Here is a 13,437-nt window from a genome sequence, read left to right on the forward strand (position 1 = left end):
ACACAGCACCAGTCTAGGAGCTGAACCCCTAGAATGGCGACAGGAGTGCAAACCGAAGTCTACATGCCCATGACTCCCAAAACACAAGACCTTGTGGTAAGCAATTCAGTTCCTGAGCCCGAAGGCTGGGAAGAGCCGACAAGAGATCCCACTGCCTCCCCATGAAGGGATGCAGCCCCTTAGAAGACCCATGGCGGGGCTTCAAAGGGGAAGGAGAGGCAGTCTTCCTCTTCTTCAGCCGACGAGGCTCAGAAGAAGAATGGGAGAAGGCAGCAAAAGACAAAGTCGAAAATAAAGTTGAAGACGATGACTACATCTCACAGGACTTCTTCCTCGATCTCTTCTCTGACATCTTCTACAGGATGGTGGTCACGAGGCACAGGAATCGATGGGGTATCTAAATCAGGAAGCGCAACAGGAGCAGCCCAGGCAACAGAAACACCAGGAGAAGCAACACGAGCGACCAGGGCAGCCCGGCTGGCAGGAGCTTCAAGAATGTCAGCAGCGGCGACAGGAGCAACCAGGCAGCTGGGGCAGGAGGCACAGCAGGAGTAGCCCAGAGACTGGCTGCCACAGCAACAGGAGCAAAAAGACAGTATGCACAGCAGGAGCAGATGGGACCACAGGTACAACAGGAGGCAGTGGCACAACATACAGGAGTGCCAGAGAACACACAGCAGTTGGTCCCCCTTGTCAGGCCACAGTGTTGATGACGACGTGGGGATCTAGTCATTACTGTCACCATGGTCGTCATCAAAGTATTCACTGTATGAGGGCAGCCTTCCTGCCACAGGGAAACTCCAGATGTGCCTATGATGCTCGCTGTCAACCTGGAGAAAAAAGCAAAAAAGACTAGTAATGGGAGACTCCTCTCGCTCCAAGAGGAATTGCCCTATGAAGCGAGAGGAGGCCCTGAGAAGAGGTCACCCGACAAACCCCCCCCATCATCTTTGCTCGACGAGTAAGCGAAGAGGACGAAGGAGAGACCTCTCTGAAGGAAAGACAGAAAGGAGGGAAGCTACCAGAAAGAACGAAGGGCCAGTCATCAAGGGCGCTATCGGAGGGAAATAACCTTCCAACAACGCCCGACAACACACAACCCATAAGGTTCCTCCCAGCAAATCCGCCACAGCGCAGGCAGCGAAGAGCAACACTCGCACCAGACAGAAAAGGTTACAGTTACGCCTCTAAACAAGGAGCGGAGGGCGTGAGGTCCAAATGATAGGGGAGTGAAATTGTTACGCCCCTAGCTGCCAACCCCAAGAAACACACACTGGGGAAAGACATCCTTACCACAAGGCTATCAAAATCGTGGATTTGTATATAAATAACATCAAACACACAAAATATACACAAAAACAACACAAAAGATCCCACCGGGAAAGAAGAGCTTAACGACAATCAGACAGAAAGCTCCAAAAACATGTTTGCACAGCATGGCGGCTAAAAGCAAATTGGAATGTTTACATCTAGGCAGGCAGGGCTCCCACCTACCGGATGGTAGTTCTGCCTAACCACTTTGTTCAAGAGTTTTAACGGCCATTTCCAGCTTCGCTGTAAGTAATTCCTGATGTAAAGGACCAATGGTGTGTATATTGTGTAGGAACAAATACACAATATATTATAAAAACAAATATATTCAAACACAGAAGAGATAGTCGAATGGCAGGACAGAGAAATAAACACAAGTCTATACCAGACTGCGGCCAAAAGAAAACTGCAGAACTGAATGTATACTGACTTGGTGGGGGGTGCTTCCACAACCTACCATCGGTAACTGTTACCATAACCTCCTTGCAAAAGTTTAATGGCCTGATTTCCAACTTGCTGAAAGTTAATCCCATATGTAACCGAGGGTTTGTATTAGTGTAGGAACAAATATATTACTATTTGAGATAATAAAATAATACAGTAAAGAAATTATGGACATCTCTGATAAAAGAACAAGTTCTAATACAAGATGATATTACATAAGAATTTATCTACGAATTTATATTAGTGCTCAGTTAAATTTGTTCTGGTACAGCAGTATCTGACAAATGACAATTAATATAGTGCAGTTTTAATGAAAAAGCTTGTACTATAGAGGTTTAAAGAAAACTTGAGTCTGAACTGTTTGTATTGAAACAACTCAAATCATATGGAAATGAACCTATGTATCAAAATGAATTTATATAAGTATCAAAATAACTTGAGTCTGTAACGAACTGACTTATGAAATGACTGTTCCCCATTGCTAAACAGCAAATCATAGAAAAAATATCAATATGCTGAATAATGGATAAATAGCAAAGCTTTCCTCATTCCTTCTATCTACAATTGCTTAGTACAGTTTGTAAAAATGAATTTTAAGTGAGCTAATGTTTTACAGACAGTGTACTGATTTATTTTTGTATATAGTACTATATCACTTTACATAGATAAGATGCTGCTGGAAGACAAGGTGCCTTAATATGCTTAAAATTACAACATCCGTAATATTCAGCATGTGCATGAGTACTGTATGTATGAAAAAGTCTAATTTCAAGGTAATCAGAAAGACCGACAGATTGCATATCCTAGTCAGCATTCAAAATAGTCTGTTACTCTACTGTAATTCTGAAAAAGCATACTGTAATTTGGGAGCAGCAGACCACTAAGATTCTAAAATATGTTAAAATTTTAACCTTTTCCTTTACAACAATTTTTAACTAGAAATAAATAAGTTTCAAACCCACAGTGGGGAGACGATAAAAGTCAAGGAAAAGGAAATTTTTTCTTTCCAAGTTTGTCTCCTCCCAAAAAAAACTGCATGGTTTGCATGCCAGAAGACATGTTACTTTTATTTTTTCTTTAATGCACTTAACTTCAATTTAAACTTATTTCTAGTACCATAAATCATTAAAACTCATGTACACTGTATGACTAAACCAGGTTACCTTAGGGTCTAGGTTCCTAGATAAGCAGCCATAGACAATAATTTTCTTAAAAATTCAACCTAATCCACTTACACTTCACTTTAATGCTTAATAAAGTTGTTTTTGATACAAAGAAACCTTAATACCTATAGAGATAATACTGTGGCACAAATTACCTTACCATATGGCCTAGACTAGACTGCAAGATTCTATTTACCTATGAAAATATATACAGTACTTGTAAAATAAAAATAATGTTGAACATGCAACAGTTTTGCACTGTTTATCTTATTTAAAGAGAAATAGAAGCGCAGAGGTGTTAATGCAGTTGTGACTCAATGAGCAGTCTACAACAGACTGTGTGGAAGAAGAGCATTGGTGATGCTAACACCACATCAATTTAACAACAGGTTTTCACAGGTTCGGGTGCATAGAAAATTAGAGAGCACATTCCTAATCTAGCGAAATTTTGGGATGATTTTCTACTTAACTGAGTTTTTTTTTTTTAGCAATCACCTCTTGAGTGGGTGAAATTCCAGGATGATACTTTTTTGCTAAACTGAGGATTCTTCCGCAATTAGCATACTACTGTGTGTGTTAACTCAATTGGTATAAGTCAAATCAAGGCTTTACAGTATTTAATTTCTTATGTCATCAATCAAACTGGAAAGAGAACATTTCAGAGTACACAGCAATACATTTCACTGCAATGCTTTTTTATCTGTCTTTGTGTTTGTATTTTTGTCTGAGGGTGGGATTTGTTAATCATCAATAAAACCACTTGCCTATAGCCTGTAAATTAACTTGAACACTTAGCTTTTACCTTACAACATGCACAATGAATTTTCTTGACCTTTTTTCCCTCAAAAAAAGTTCAGCTTATATGCCATAAAATACAGTAACCTTTGTTTTCTGTACATATAACTCATTTTACTTATGTTATATATACAACCTAGAATGGTGCAATGTTTGCTAGGAATATTTATCAGCTGAAGATAAAAGTCTTCCCTCTTTCTTTCCTGTAAGCATCCTTCGCTAAAAGGCCCACCACTCCTCTGTTAGTTGAGACAAGCTGCAAAGATTTGTATCCATACAGTGTTTAAAATTCTAATTTTGCTTCTACAGAGTCACTACCTCGAGGGACAACACTCCACCTTCTAATATTCTTACCCACCTGGGAATCAATATAGTTGGTAATGAGAACCAGTAACTTCACAGATCTTAGGTATATCCTGGATCTCCAGAATCAAGATGTTGACAGCTAAAGATAATAATAATGAGATATGTTGTGATAATAGTAATGTGTATTAATATGACATGTTGTGAGAACATGAGTAGTGCTATGTCACCAAACAACCAGAGTGCTAAGAAATGAACACCGATTAAATGGAGGAGATGGAAATGAAAGGAAGGTGTTAATTCAGCAAACTAGATCTGATTCCTTACTAGTCTAAACTCTATTAAACCAGGTTAAAGTGATATCTCAGTATTAAGGTATGGTGAAGTTGATAGGTATTTTCCTCCTGAACATAAATACAGAAGTGTAACTAAGCCAGGACGATCATGTCCCTCACCTTTAGCACTAACCTCATTAAGGGCAGCAGTCTTCCTGTGATGATTAATCACCAGGCTCTGAATTAGTATCTTTAGAAATTCTGCTTATCATCTTATTGATGAATTAGTATCTCTACAGATTCTCTATATTATCTTCATGATTAAAGTTTCTAGTAAATTTTTGTAGGCCTGAAGAGAGCCTGATCACCTGATCCGGTCTCTACCTCTTCAAGAATTTCTGCAAGTCATTCCTAAAACAAAGACAGAGATATAGTCTTCTTCCCATGGGAATAAACAGAATATAAGAGTGAAAAAGTGAAGGGAATGATCATCTCATGAAATCTGCTGCAAAAATTGTTTTTCACTCTCTAGAGCATCATGGGAAAGGAATGGGGCCTAAGGGCATTTCCTGGAATGTATGACCTTACCACACAGACTTTGAAACTCCTGTCATAGCCAGAAAAAGCTTCAGCAACACTGGTTGCTAAGCTTGCATAATTGCCAAGCTACAATAAATTGTTGGAATACACTGTCATACATAATCGCATTTCTCAAATAAAAAGCTACAAAGTGGTCTTAAATGTCAGTTTTCAAGCAGGTTAACAGTTGGATGTTGTGAACTATGGACTGTCTAGTGATACAGTAGCTCTCTGCAATGAAGGAAGTTACCAAAACAGAAGCCTACTGTTATGGACAGACTGTGCCTTGTTATTATCTGGACTAAATAGCAGCCAACTGCCCAAAAATAAACTACTAATGTCACAATGATAAATGATGGATGAAACCAACAATATAGTAACCTGGTTTCATTATGAAAGCAGAGAAGCACTTCTTTTCTTGTAATATAAGAGAAAGAGAGAGAGAGAGATGTGATAATTTTTTTTATTATCCACCAAATCATTCATCCTTCATTCCTCTTTATTTTTTTGTCTATAACTTCCTATTTAAAATTAATATTTTATCCCATTCTATTCATGTTTTTACTGCATACAGTTATCATACTCGTTTTCTATTCCTGTTTATTTATTACATTAACAATTCATCTTCTGTTTGCATTCTTTGTAAAGAAAGTGCCTGGGTGTGTTTGTACATGTGTGAGAGAATGGGGTCCTGGACTGCAGAAGGATTATTGCCTCTCCCCGTCTGCTGGTTATCTCATAAATAATTAAAATTAGCCTTGACTGTCTCATAAATTCACTCTTCTAAAGTTAGTACTGTAAAACAAAAATTTGTAGTACACTGATCATTAAACAATTAGTCAAAGATTGATAGAAGAAACAGTCTGCTGCACAAAGCAAGGAATCTCATACAACTGTTCGAAAAATTTCACCACTGCCTATCTACCAATTCTTGTCAATATATATATAAAAATTAATTACATTTACTATAATTTTTTTATGACAATTGTATAACTTACCTACTGAACAAACTTGAAATCCTGAACAAAGCACTGGGCCATGACACACTTTTGTTAATGGAAATTCTTCATGTATCTTGCCATTACTTGGGTTAAACACATATAAAACTGGCATCACATCCTTGTACTCTTTGGAAATTGACATACAATTATCATCTTCATCATCACTATTTTTTGCTTTCTTTTTCTGGTTAGAGAGTAAACGCTTAAAGCCAACAACACTAGGATACACAGACAACTTTCTTGTAAGGCAATTCAAGAATAAACTAACACTTTCTTGCAATTTTTCACTTTCTAAAGTCTTATCACTATCTAAAGAATCAGAAGACTTCTCCGCAGTACTAATGGTCTGACCACCATCGGTCCCTGACAAATAACTGCACTGTGACGCTTGTTCTCTTTTGTATTTTCTGATACCTTCAAGTATTTGTACTAATTCATCATTCTCACAAATCACATTGTAAAACAGCATGTTTGAAATATCATCTGCACTTAAACTCTTAAAATCTAAACACGTAAGGAGCTCCTTGATGTGAATGACCCTTTCTTCCTCATTTTCCTGCACAGAAATAAATAAAAAAAACATGAATGATTAAGCATAAAATCAGAAATAACTGAAATGTTTATTATTTTTATTTGTAAAATAAAATACCTGTATAGCTTTGAAATGTATACTTCTAACATCTATGTAATGACTTGGATTTAAACAGCTGAATCATTTTTAGTTAAATAATCTCTACTATTCCACAATATTAAACACCAACACATACATAAAATGCATTTACCTTAATGTGAAAACTCAACATACAGTATTCATAGAAATATAGCAATCAGTTACACCTTCAAACATGACCTTTTACAATGACTGGTGATTTCATTATCATTCCACCCCCAAACTTCGGGATTCTATCCCTGCTCCTGTTTTCAAATTTCAAAAATCTTCCCTCTTTAAAGAAAATGTCATTTATCCCTTTAAAGTAAAACCACTCTTTCCTTCCCATAAGGTAGGACTATTCTTTTTCCTTCCCTTTCCTTTTCAGTTCTTGTCTGACAGAAATATAGTAATGGATGTGATAAATACAGACAAGCTTCAAAAACAACATAGGAAACATCTGTTAATGTGGCAAATTAGTATGTCTGTGTATATATATATGTACAGTATATGTATACAGCCAAGCCCCGCTGTTCGCAGTCTCACAATTCGCATACTCACCAATTTGCAAATTTTTCTGTGGAACTTATCCCCAAATCATTCGCGAAAAATTCAGCAATTTGCAGGCATTTTCGTCGAGAAAAATTCACTAATTGTTATTTTGATGTTATTTTCATGACTAAATACATTTCTTTATAAAACATTTATTTACTAGTTTTCAAATATTAAGATTAATAAGATTAAATAATAATAATAATTATAATCCTGTACCTGTAATAATACAGGTAATAATACGTACTAATTTTCAAATATCAATAATAATAATAATAATGATAATAATAATAATAATAATAATAATAATAATACTTTTCCTATAATAATAGTACAGTGCATCCTCGACTTACAGCGAGGGATCCGTTCCAGTGCCACGCCATAAGTTGATTTTCGCTGTAAGTGGATTTTTCTCCGTTATCGGCACTTTAATGGCACTTACAGTGCCGTAACTTGATGTTGCATCAAGTTACAGTGCTGTAAGCGCCGTTAACTTAATGGCTATCCTTACTGTTAGCACCATTGATGGCGCTTACGTTGCTGTAACTTGATGCAAAATCAAGTAATGGCGCTGTAAAACGCCGTTAACAACACTGTAAGAGTATTGTAATTTAGCTAGTTCATTGTCATTTACATTGGTGCTACGGTAGTGTTCTAACAGGTTATGTCAAAAAAGATACAACTTAATGTACCATTTGTCTAGGAATAAATTTCACTATCATCAGAGGTAGCACGTAAATATCCGTAGACACCTTTGAGTAGTGTTAAGATTCTGTAGAAAGTAGTTATTAAAGGTCGTATCCCATTCTAGAATCAGGTAGATCCTTAGCTAGCTGCACTGCAAGGGCAAAATCTGTTCAGGGAAAAGAGTAAAGTAATTGAGGCGAACACCTTGCTTAGTACAGGCCTTCACACCCAAAAGGGAGTGAATGCTCTTCTCATGGGGAAGCTACAAAGATCTACTGTTCAATTTCTTCCTGCTTAACGAATAATAAAATTTACCTTTATTGGAAGTAAAGAAGGCAGACAAATGTAGCTGTTCGCATGCCAAGCATATGAATCCAGCAGTTGCTTGATAAGTACATTCTCGGCCAACAGGCGAGAGAGACTTTAGCTTAGAGTCATAGAGGGGATACAGTTACTAGGTCAGACCTCTTTAGCTATAATTTTTCGTTCTTAAAAACCCACTTTTCTCTATCCTGTGTACTGGTGAGTCTGTTGTCATTTCAGGTCAGGCCCTGGTAGGCAGAGTTTTGAAGAAAACAGCAAGAAGCTGCCCCACGCACCACGAGACTCTCAACTCAGCTGCCATAGAACACAGTTGTGTTCCATGCTGTCCTCCAAGCATCCTTTGTCTCTCCTCCTTTGTCAATATGAGGGAGAAAATTGTTATTCCAAACAGACCAAGGAATCTTATGCAGCTGATCACTGCATTAGTTAAAGCAGCGGTAAGTCTGATTTGACAATTACTCCCAGTTCTCTTTCCCTTCGACTGAAACTCTAATTTTTTCTTGTTCAATTTTCCTCTCTTAAACAGTCACCAACTAAGAAATCCTAGTAAAAACATATCCCATTTATGAAGTCATCTATCAAGTACAATTATTGTTATCTAGTGAAGTCACATAACTTATTCTCCATGGTGTTAAAAGTATTATTCTTGACATAAGAATCATCCCCTTGTGATTAAGTAATGATGAGTGAGAGTTTCTGTAGTGCAAGATTGTTATCTTGGGCCTGAACAAATTCCTCTTTCTTGGAGAAGAATCTGCATCATCAGTACCAAGAAGCCTCAATTTGATGTTCCTTGCAGTCCCACGCCTTATAAGGCATTAGAGAGGCACATAAATCTGTTGTGTTCATTTCTATGTAGCACCGAGGTAATTGTCCAAACTAGGACTAATATTCTGAGCTGCTGTTAGCTCTTGTAAATAATCCATTTCATTTTATTTTTACTTTTGTTGAAACTAGTTTTTTTCAGCAAGTTTGCTGAATTCAATCATGTGGTTATGAAATAAACCTCTATTCTCTGTTAAATAATTCCTTTAGAGTTAATTTTAGCCTTAACTGACACAATTACATGGGTCTTGGGTAAAGCAAGGCAATATAAATCTAATTAACTAATTATTAAACACATAAGCCGAATGACCCACTTAACAGAATGCACCTGCAACTGTTTAGCCCCAACCATCAACCCTTGTGGTCATTCAACCTACAACCACTTCAGCAACCAACATTACTGAGGAGCCCTCAGAAATTGAAGATCCTTAGCCATCAAGCTCTTCAATTACTGACACTACTGAGGATCCCTCAGGGTTGAAGATACTTAGCCATCAATTTCTTTAGCCCCTATTATTACAAAGTGGTGAATGCAAGTGAATCTTGGTTCATTCAGAAGGTTCAGGTTATCCTGACAATACCCCTTACTTACTTTGCCATACTTATCATCTCACCACCCTGGCACTGCAGTCCACCATTCAGCAACCTTGTTATCATTAAAAATCATCAAAAATCGCCATTCCTCATCATCAGCATCGTCATTACCATCATCATAATGGGCTATGATCACATCCCCTTACAGGTGTCATTCAGTACCCCATCCCTCCCTACTGTGAGCCCCCTAACTGATCACCCACCTGCTGTTTACTGGGATTTTAAAAACCAACAGAAAACAAAATCCTTTAGGGAAACCACAGAAACCAGGCTGCAGTCAATAGCTCAACTGGCAGATGCCTTACTTTGCACTAACCCAAAATGTAGAAATGACCATCACAGGAGAGATCTGAAAGAATTCTATTCGAATATAATTTCCCCTATGCTTGCCTCCGGCAGGGATACCTTTAGATCTGGTCAAGGCCACTCTAGTAATATACCTGGATGGAATGACTTGGTTAAAGATCTATATACACATTCACAAGAAATGTTTCTACTGTGGAGGCAAAATGGTAGCCTGAGGGAAGGACACTTTACACTGCTAATGAGGCAGGCAAGAGCGCAGTTCAAACTTGCCCTTAAGCATTGCAGACTGAATGAAAAGCAACTAAGAGCTGATGCAATGTCTAGAAAATTGGAATCTGGCGATTACCCCCGCCTTTGGAAGGACATTCAATCCCTAAATCCCAAAACTAAAAAGGTATCACAGAGAGTAGGAGAAGCTATCGGTGATGAGGCTATCGCAAGACTGTGGGGCGATCACTTCAGCACTACAGTATCCTAAATTGCATAAACGATCAAGACTCCCAAAGGGATGTAAATAACCTCCTTACTGATAATATTCAGCTGTGATGGTTTGCCTGCTGAAGCTTTCAAATTCTGCCATCCGATAATTTACATTTTGCTAGCTGCTCTATTCAATGTGTGCATAATTCACCAGTTTCTCCCAGACTCCCTACTTAGTTCACTTAATACCATTAATAAAAAACAAGCTAAAGGATGCAGCTGACCCTGGCAATTATAGCCCAATTGCATTGAAGATACTTGAGTCCGTTCCTCTAGTGAGACTTCTCCCCCTTTCTACACACTACTGACAACCAGTTCGGCTTTAAAGCAAACCACTCAACCGACACCCGCATCTACATCCTGAAAGAATTGTCGAAATATTACCTATCATCAGCCTCTCCTGTTTTCCTATGTTTTGTAGACGTGAGGAAAGCATTTGGCAGAGTAAACTACCTGAAGCTCTTCCTAAAGCTGCACAAATGAGACACACCTCTATATCTCTATATCTAATTGGCATTTTATGTTGTTGGATCTCCACACAGCAATTCTGTATCAAATGGGGTAACATATTGTTACTACAACTTTGGCTCCCTAAATGGGCTCTGGCAAGGGGCATTCTCTCTCCATACCTGTTTAACATGTACACAGATGCCCTGAATGTCAACTGAACTCACTCCCAATCGGATGCACTATCAACGAAACAACAATAAACAACCTCTGTTACGCCGACGATATGGTTCTGATTTCCCCATCAGTGCAAGGTCTCCAGTGACTCATTGACACCTGCCCACCAAAATGCGGAGGAATTTGATATCCTATACAATGAAACCAAGATCAAAGTGTATGTCGGCTCCTCTCCGAGATCGCCAGCTAATAAGAGCAGAACTACTCAATTTTTCCTCGGAAATCACTCGTCCTGGAATTTGTGCATGAATTTCCATATTTGGGCCAGCATTATCACGGACGACCTAAAGATAATCGGCAGACACAGAAAAGAGGCATCGTAAACTATGTGCAACTGGCAACAAGACTGTCAGGAGGTATGCCTTCAGTCACCGAAAAACGAAGCTGCTGCTCTTCCTCTCATACTAGTACAGTATATATGGGTGTTCCCTTTGGACGAACTATACTTGAGAGATCATGAGACGTATCACTGTTGTTCACAATGACATTCTGAGATGACTCACAAACAGTCCTCGCTGTCACTCCGCCACGCAGATGTTCATAGAAAACGGCCCCGATAATTTGAAAATCACTGTGAGGCGAACAATGTCCAGTCTGATCACCCGACTGAGAAACAGCAGCAATTCGCTCATACAAAGCAACCTAAGCAGTGAGGCAAGAAGATCTAAATTTTGGGAAAGATGAGATATTGAGGCATCTGTTCCTTAAATGACTTATTCTCTATTTTTGCAATTATGAAGTGTCATCTCCAGAATCTTTCACTATTATTATTACTATTAGTATTATTATTATTATTATTATTATTATTATTGTTATTGTTATTATTATTATTGTTATTATTAATATTACATTTCTACGTTTATCATTATTATTGGTATTTTTACTTTTTATTATTACTGTGGTTAATATTATTGTAGACTTTTGCAATTTTCAATATTCGTATTTAGCCTTCTGGACCTGACTTCTGTAACCACCTAAGGTCCCCAGCTGGAAATTAATTGTCTGCAATCTGTATTTTTTATTATAATTTTTAATTTTTTTCTATTATTCTCCATATAATTACTGTCATTACCATTACTATGAATTCTATTTTTTCTACTTCTTCGGCAACTGTGTGGATACTGCCGATAATTATTTTTATCATGTTACCTTATGTATCTAGACTGTGTGTATTGTATTTGTATATTCCATGTATATGGCCCTGAGCCAAAATAAAGATTATTATTATTATTATTATTATTATTATTATTTACAGTACAATGTATACACAAGGATGTGCACTGGTTATATATGTTATGTAACAACCCCAGAGTACAGTGTATTACATCACTTCATATTAGGGATTCAACATCATTTTTATACTTCGATATTAAGTCCTGGGATAGCTGTAATCATTTGTTACTCATGGATTAACTCATTCTCACACCCATTATTATCATAAAATAGTTTCACATTACCACCAAGTCACATTTCTTGACTCAAAAGGGCTAACCTGAAGGTTATGCTCTTAGACAACAGATTAACATTAGAGCAAGGTAGGTGGAAGTTTGACAGCTAAATTGAAAGAGATCAAATCGAACAAATGAAAATTAAAATACACAAAAAGGCAATTGAGCTTAGAACCAAATGGATGCTGGAAAGCATTCAGTACCATCTACTATAACATGCAAACCACACTATAAGCAGTATCCTCAAGGGGTCTCATATGTATTAACAATGCTTCCGAGTAGTGCTTCTTTTACAGATGAGAAAAAGTTTGTCAGCCTTAATCATTCAAAGTTCCTCATTGGACGGGTTAGCATAGTTCTCGGCTAGCACTTTGCTGGGCCTGTGTTTGAGTCTCCAGCCGGCCAATGAAGAATTAGAATAATTTATTTCTGGTGACAGAAATTCATTTCTAAGCATAATGTGGTTCGGATTCCACAATAAGCTGTAGGTCCCGTTGCTAGGTAACCAATTGGTTCTTAGCCACGTAAAATAAATCTAATCTTTCGGGCCAGCCCTAGGAGAGCTGTTAATCAGCTGAGTGGTCTGGTACTAAGGTATACTTACTTAATCATTCATAGTTCATTACTGACATATTGGTTGCCACATTCAATTTGCCATTTATTTAAGATAATAAAATGAATCAATAAATTCATAATATTCTAAAACTCAAGAAATGCCCAGGTTTTACTATAAACACCCATGAAGTACTACATCAGTGTCACAAGACTCATCATTAAGTTTTAATGACAGGACTTACCTCAATCCAGGTATTTATCGCTTCCCAAACAGTCCATTCTCCATTTGGTCCAGTGAACAAAGAGGGATCACTTAAGTATTCTACCATTGCTGAAAGAAAAAATGTATTATTTTTGGGTGGCTGCAACTATGAGAAAAAGTTCCTTCACAAAAATACATCAACTCTTAGTTTGACTGCATATCCTTCATTGCCAAATCATCTATCTAACAAAATCAAAATT

The 13,437-nt window shown here is 37.6% G+C and overlaps 1 protein-coding gene across 4 annotated transcripts in view; it reads right to left on the reverse strand.

Annotated features, from left to right (window-relative positions):
- LOC136825825 (kelch-like protein 30) overlaps positions 1 to 13,437 on the reverse strand; it is a 123,944-nt gene that overhangs the window by 63,488 nt on the left and 47,019 nt on the right. For all 4 annotated transcript variants that reach the window (XM_067082780.1, XM_067082794.1, XM_067082787.1 and 1 more), the window contains exons 5-6: positions 13,218 to 13,306; positions 5,869 to 6,427 (exon numbers count right to left, since the gene is read on the reverse strand). In XM_067082780.1, coding sequence (XP_066938881.1) covers positions 5,869 to 6,427; positions 13,218 to 13,306 — 648 coding nt within the window. The remainder of the gene's footprint in view (positions 1 to 5,868; positions 6,428 to 13,217; positions 13,307 to 13,437) is intronic.

The sequence above is a fragment of the Macrobrachium rosenbergii genome, chromosome 3, assembly GCF_040412425.1.
Source record: "Macrobrachium rosenbergii isolate ZJJX-2024 chromosome 3, ASM4041242v1, whole genome shotgun sequence".
NCBI lineage: Eukaryota > Metazoa > Arthropoda > Malacostraca > Decapoda > Palaemonidae > Macrobrachium > Macrobrachium rosenbergii.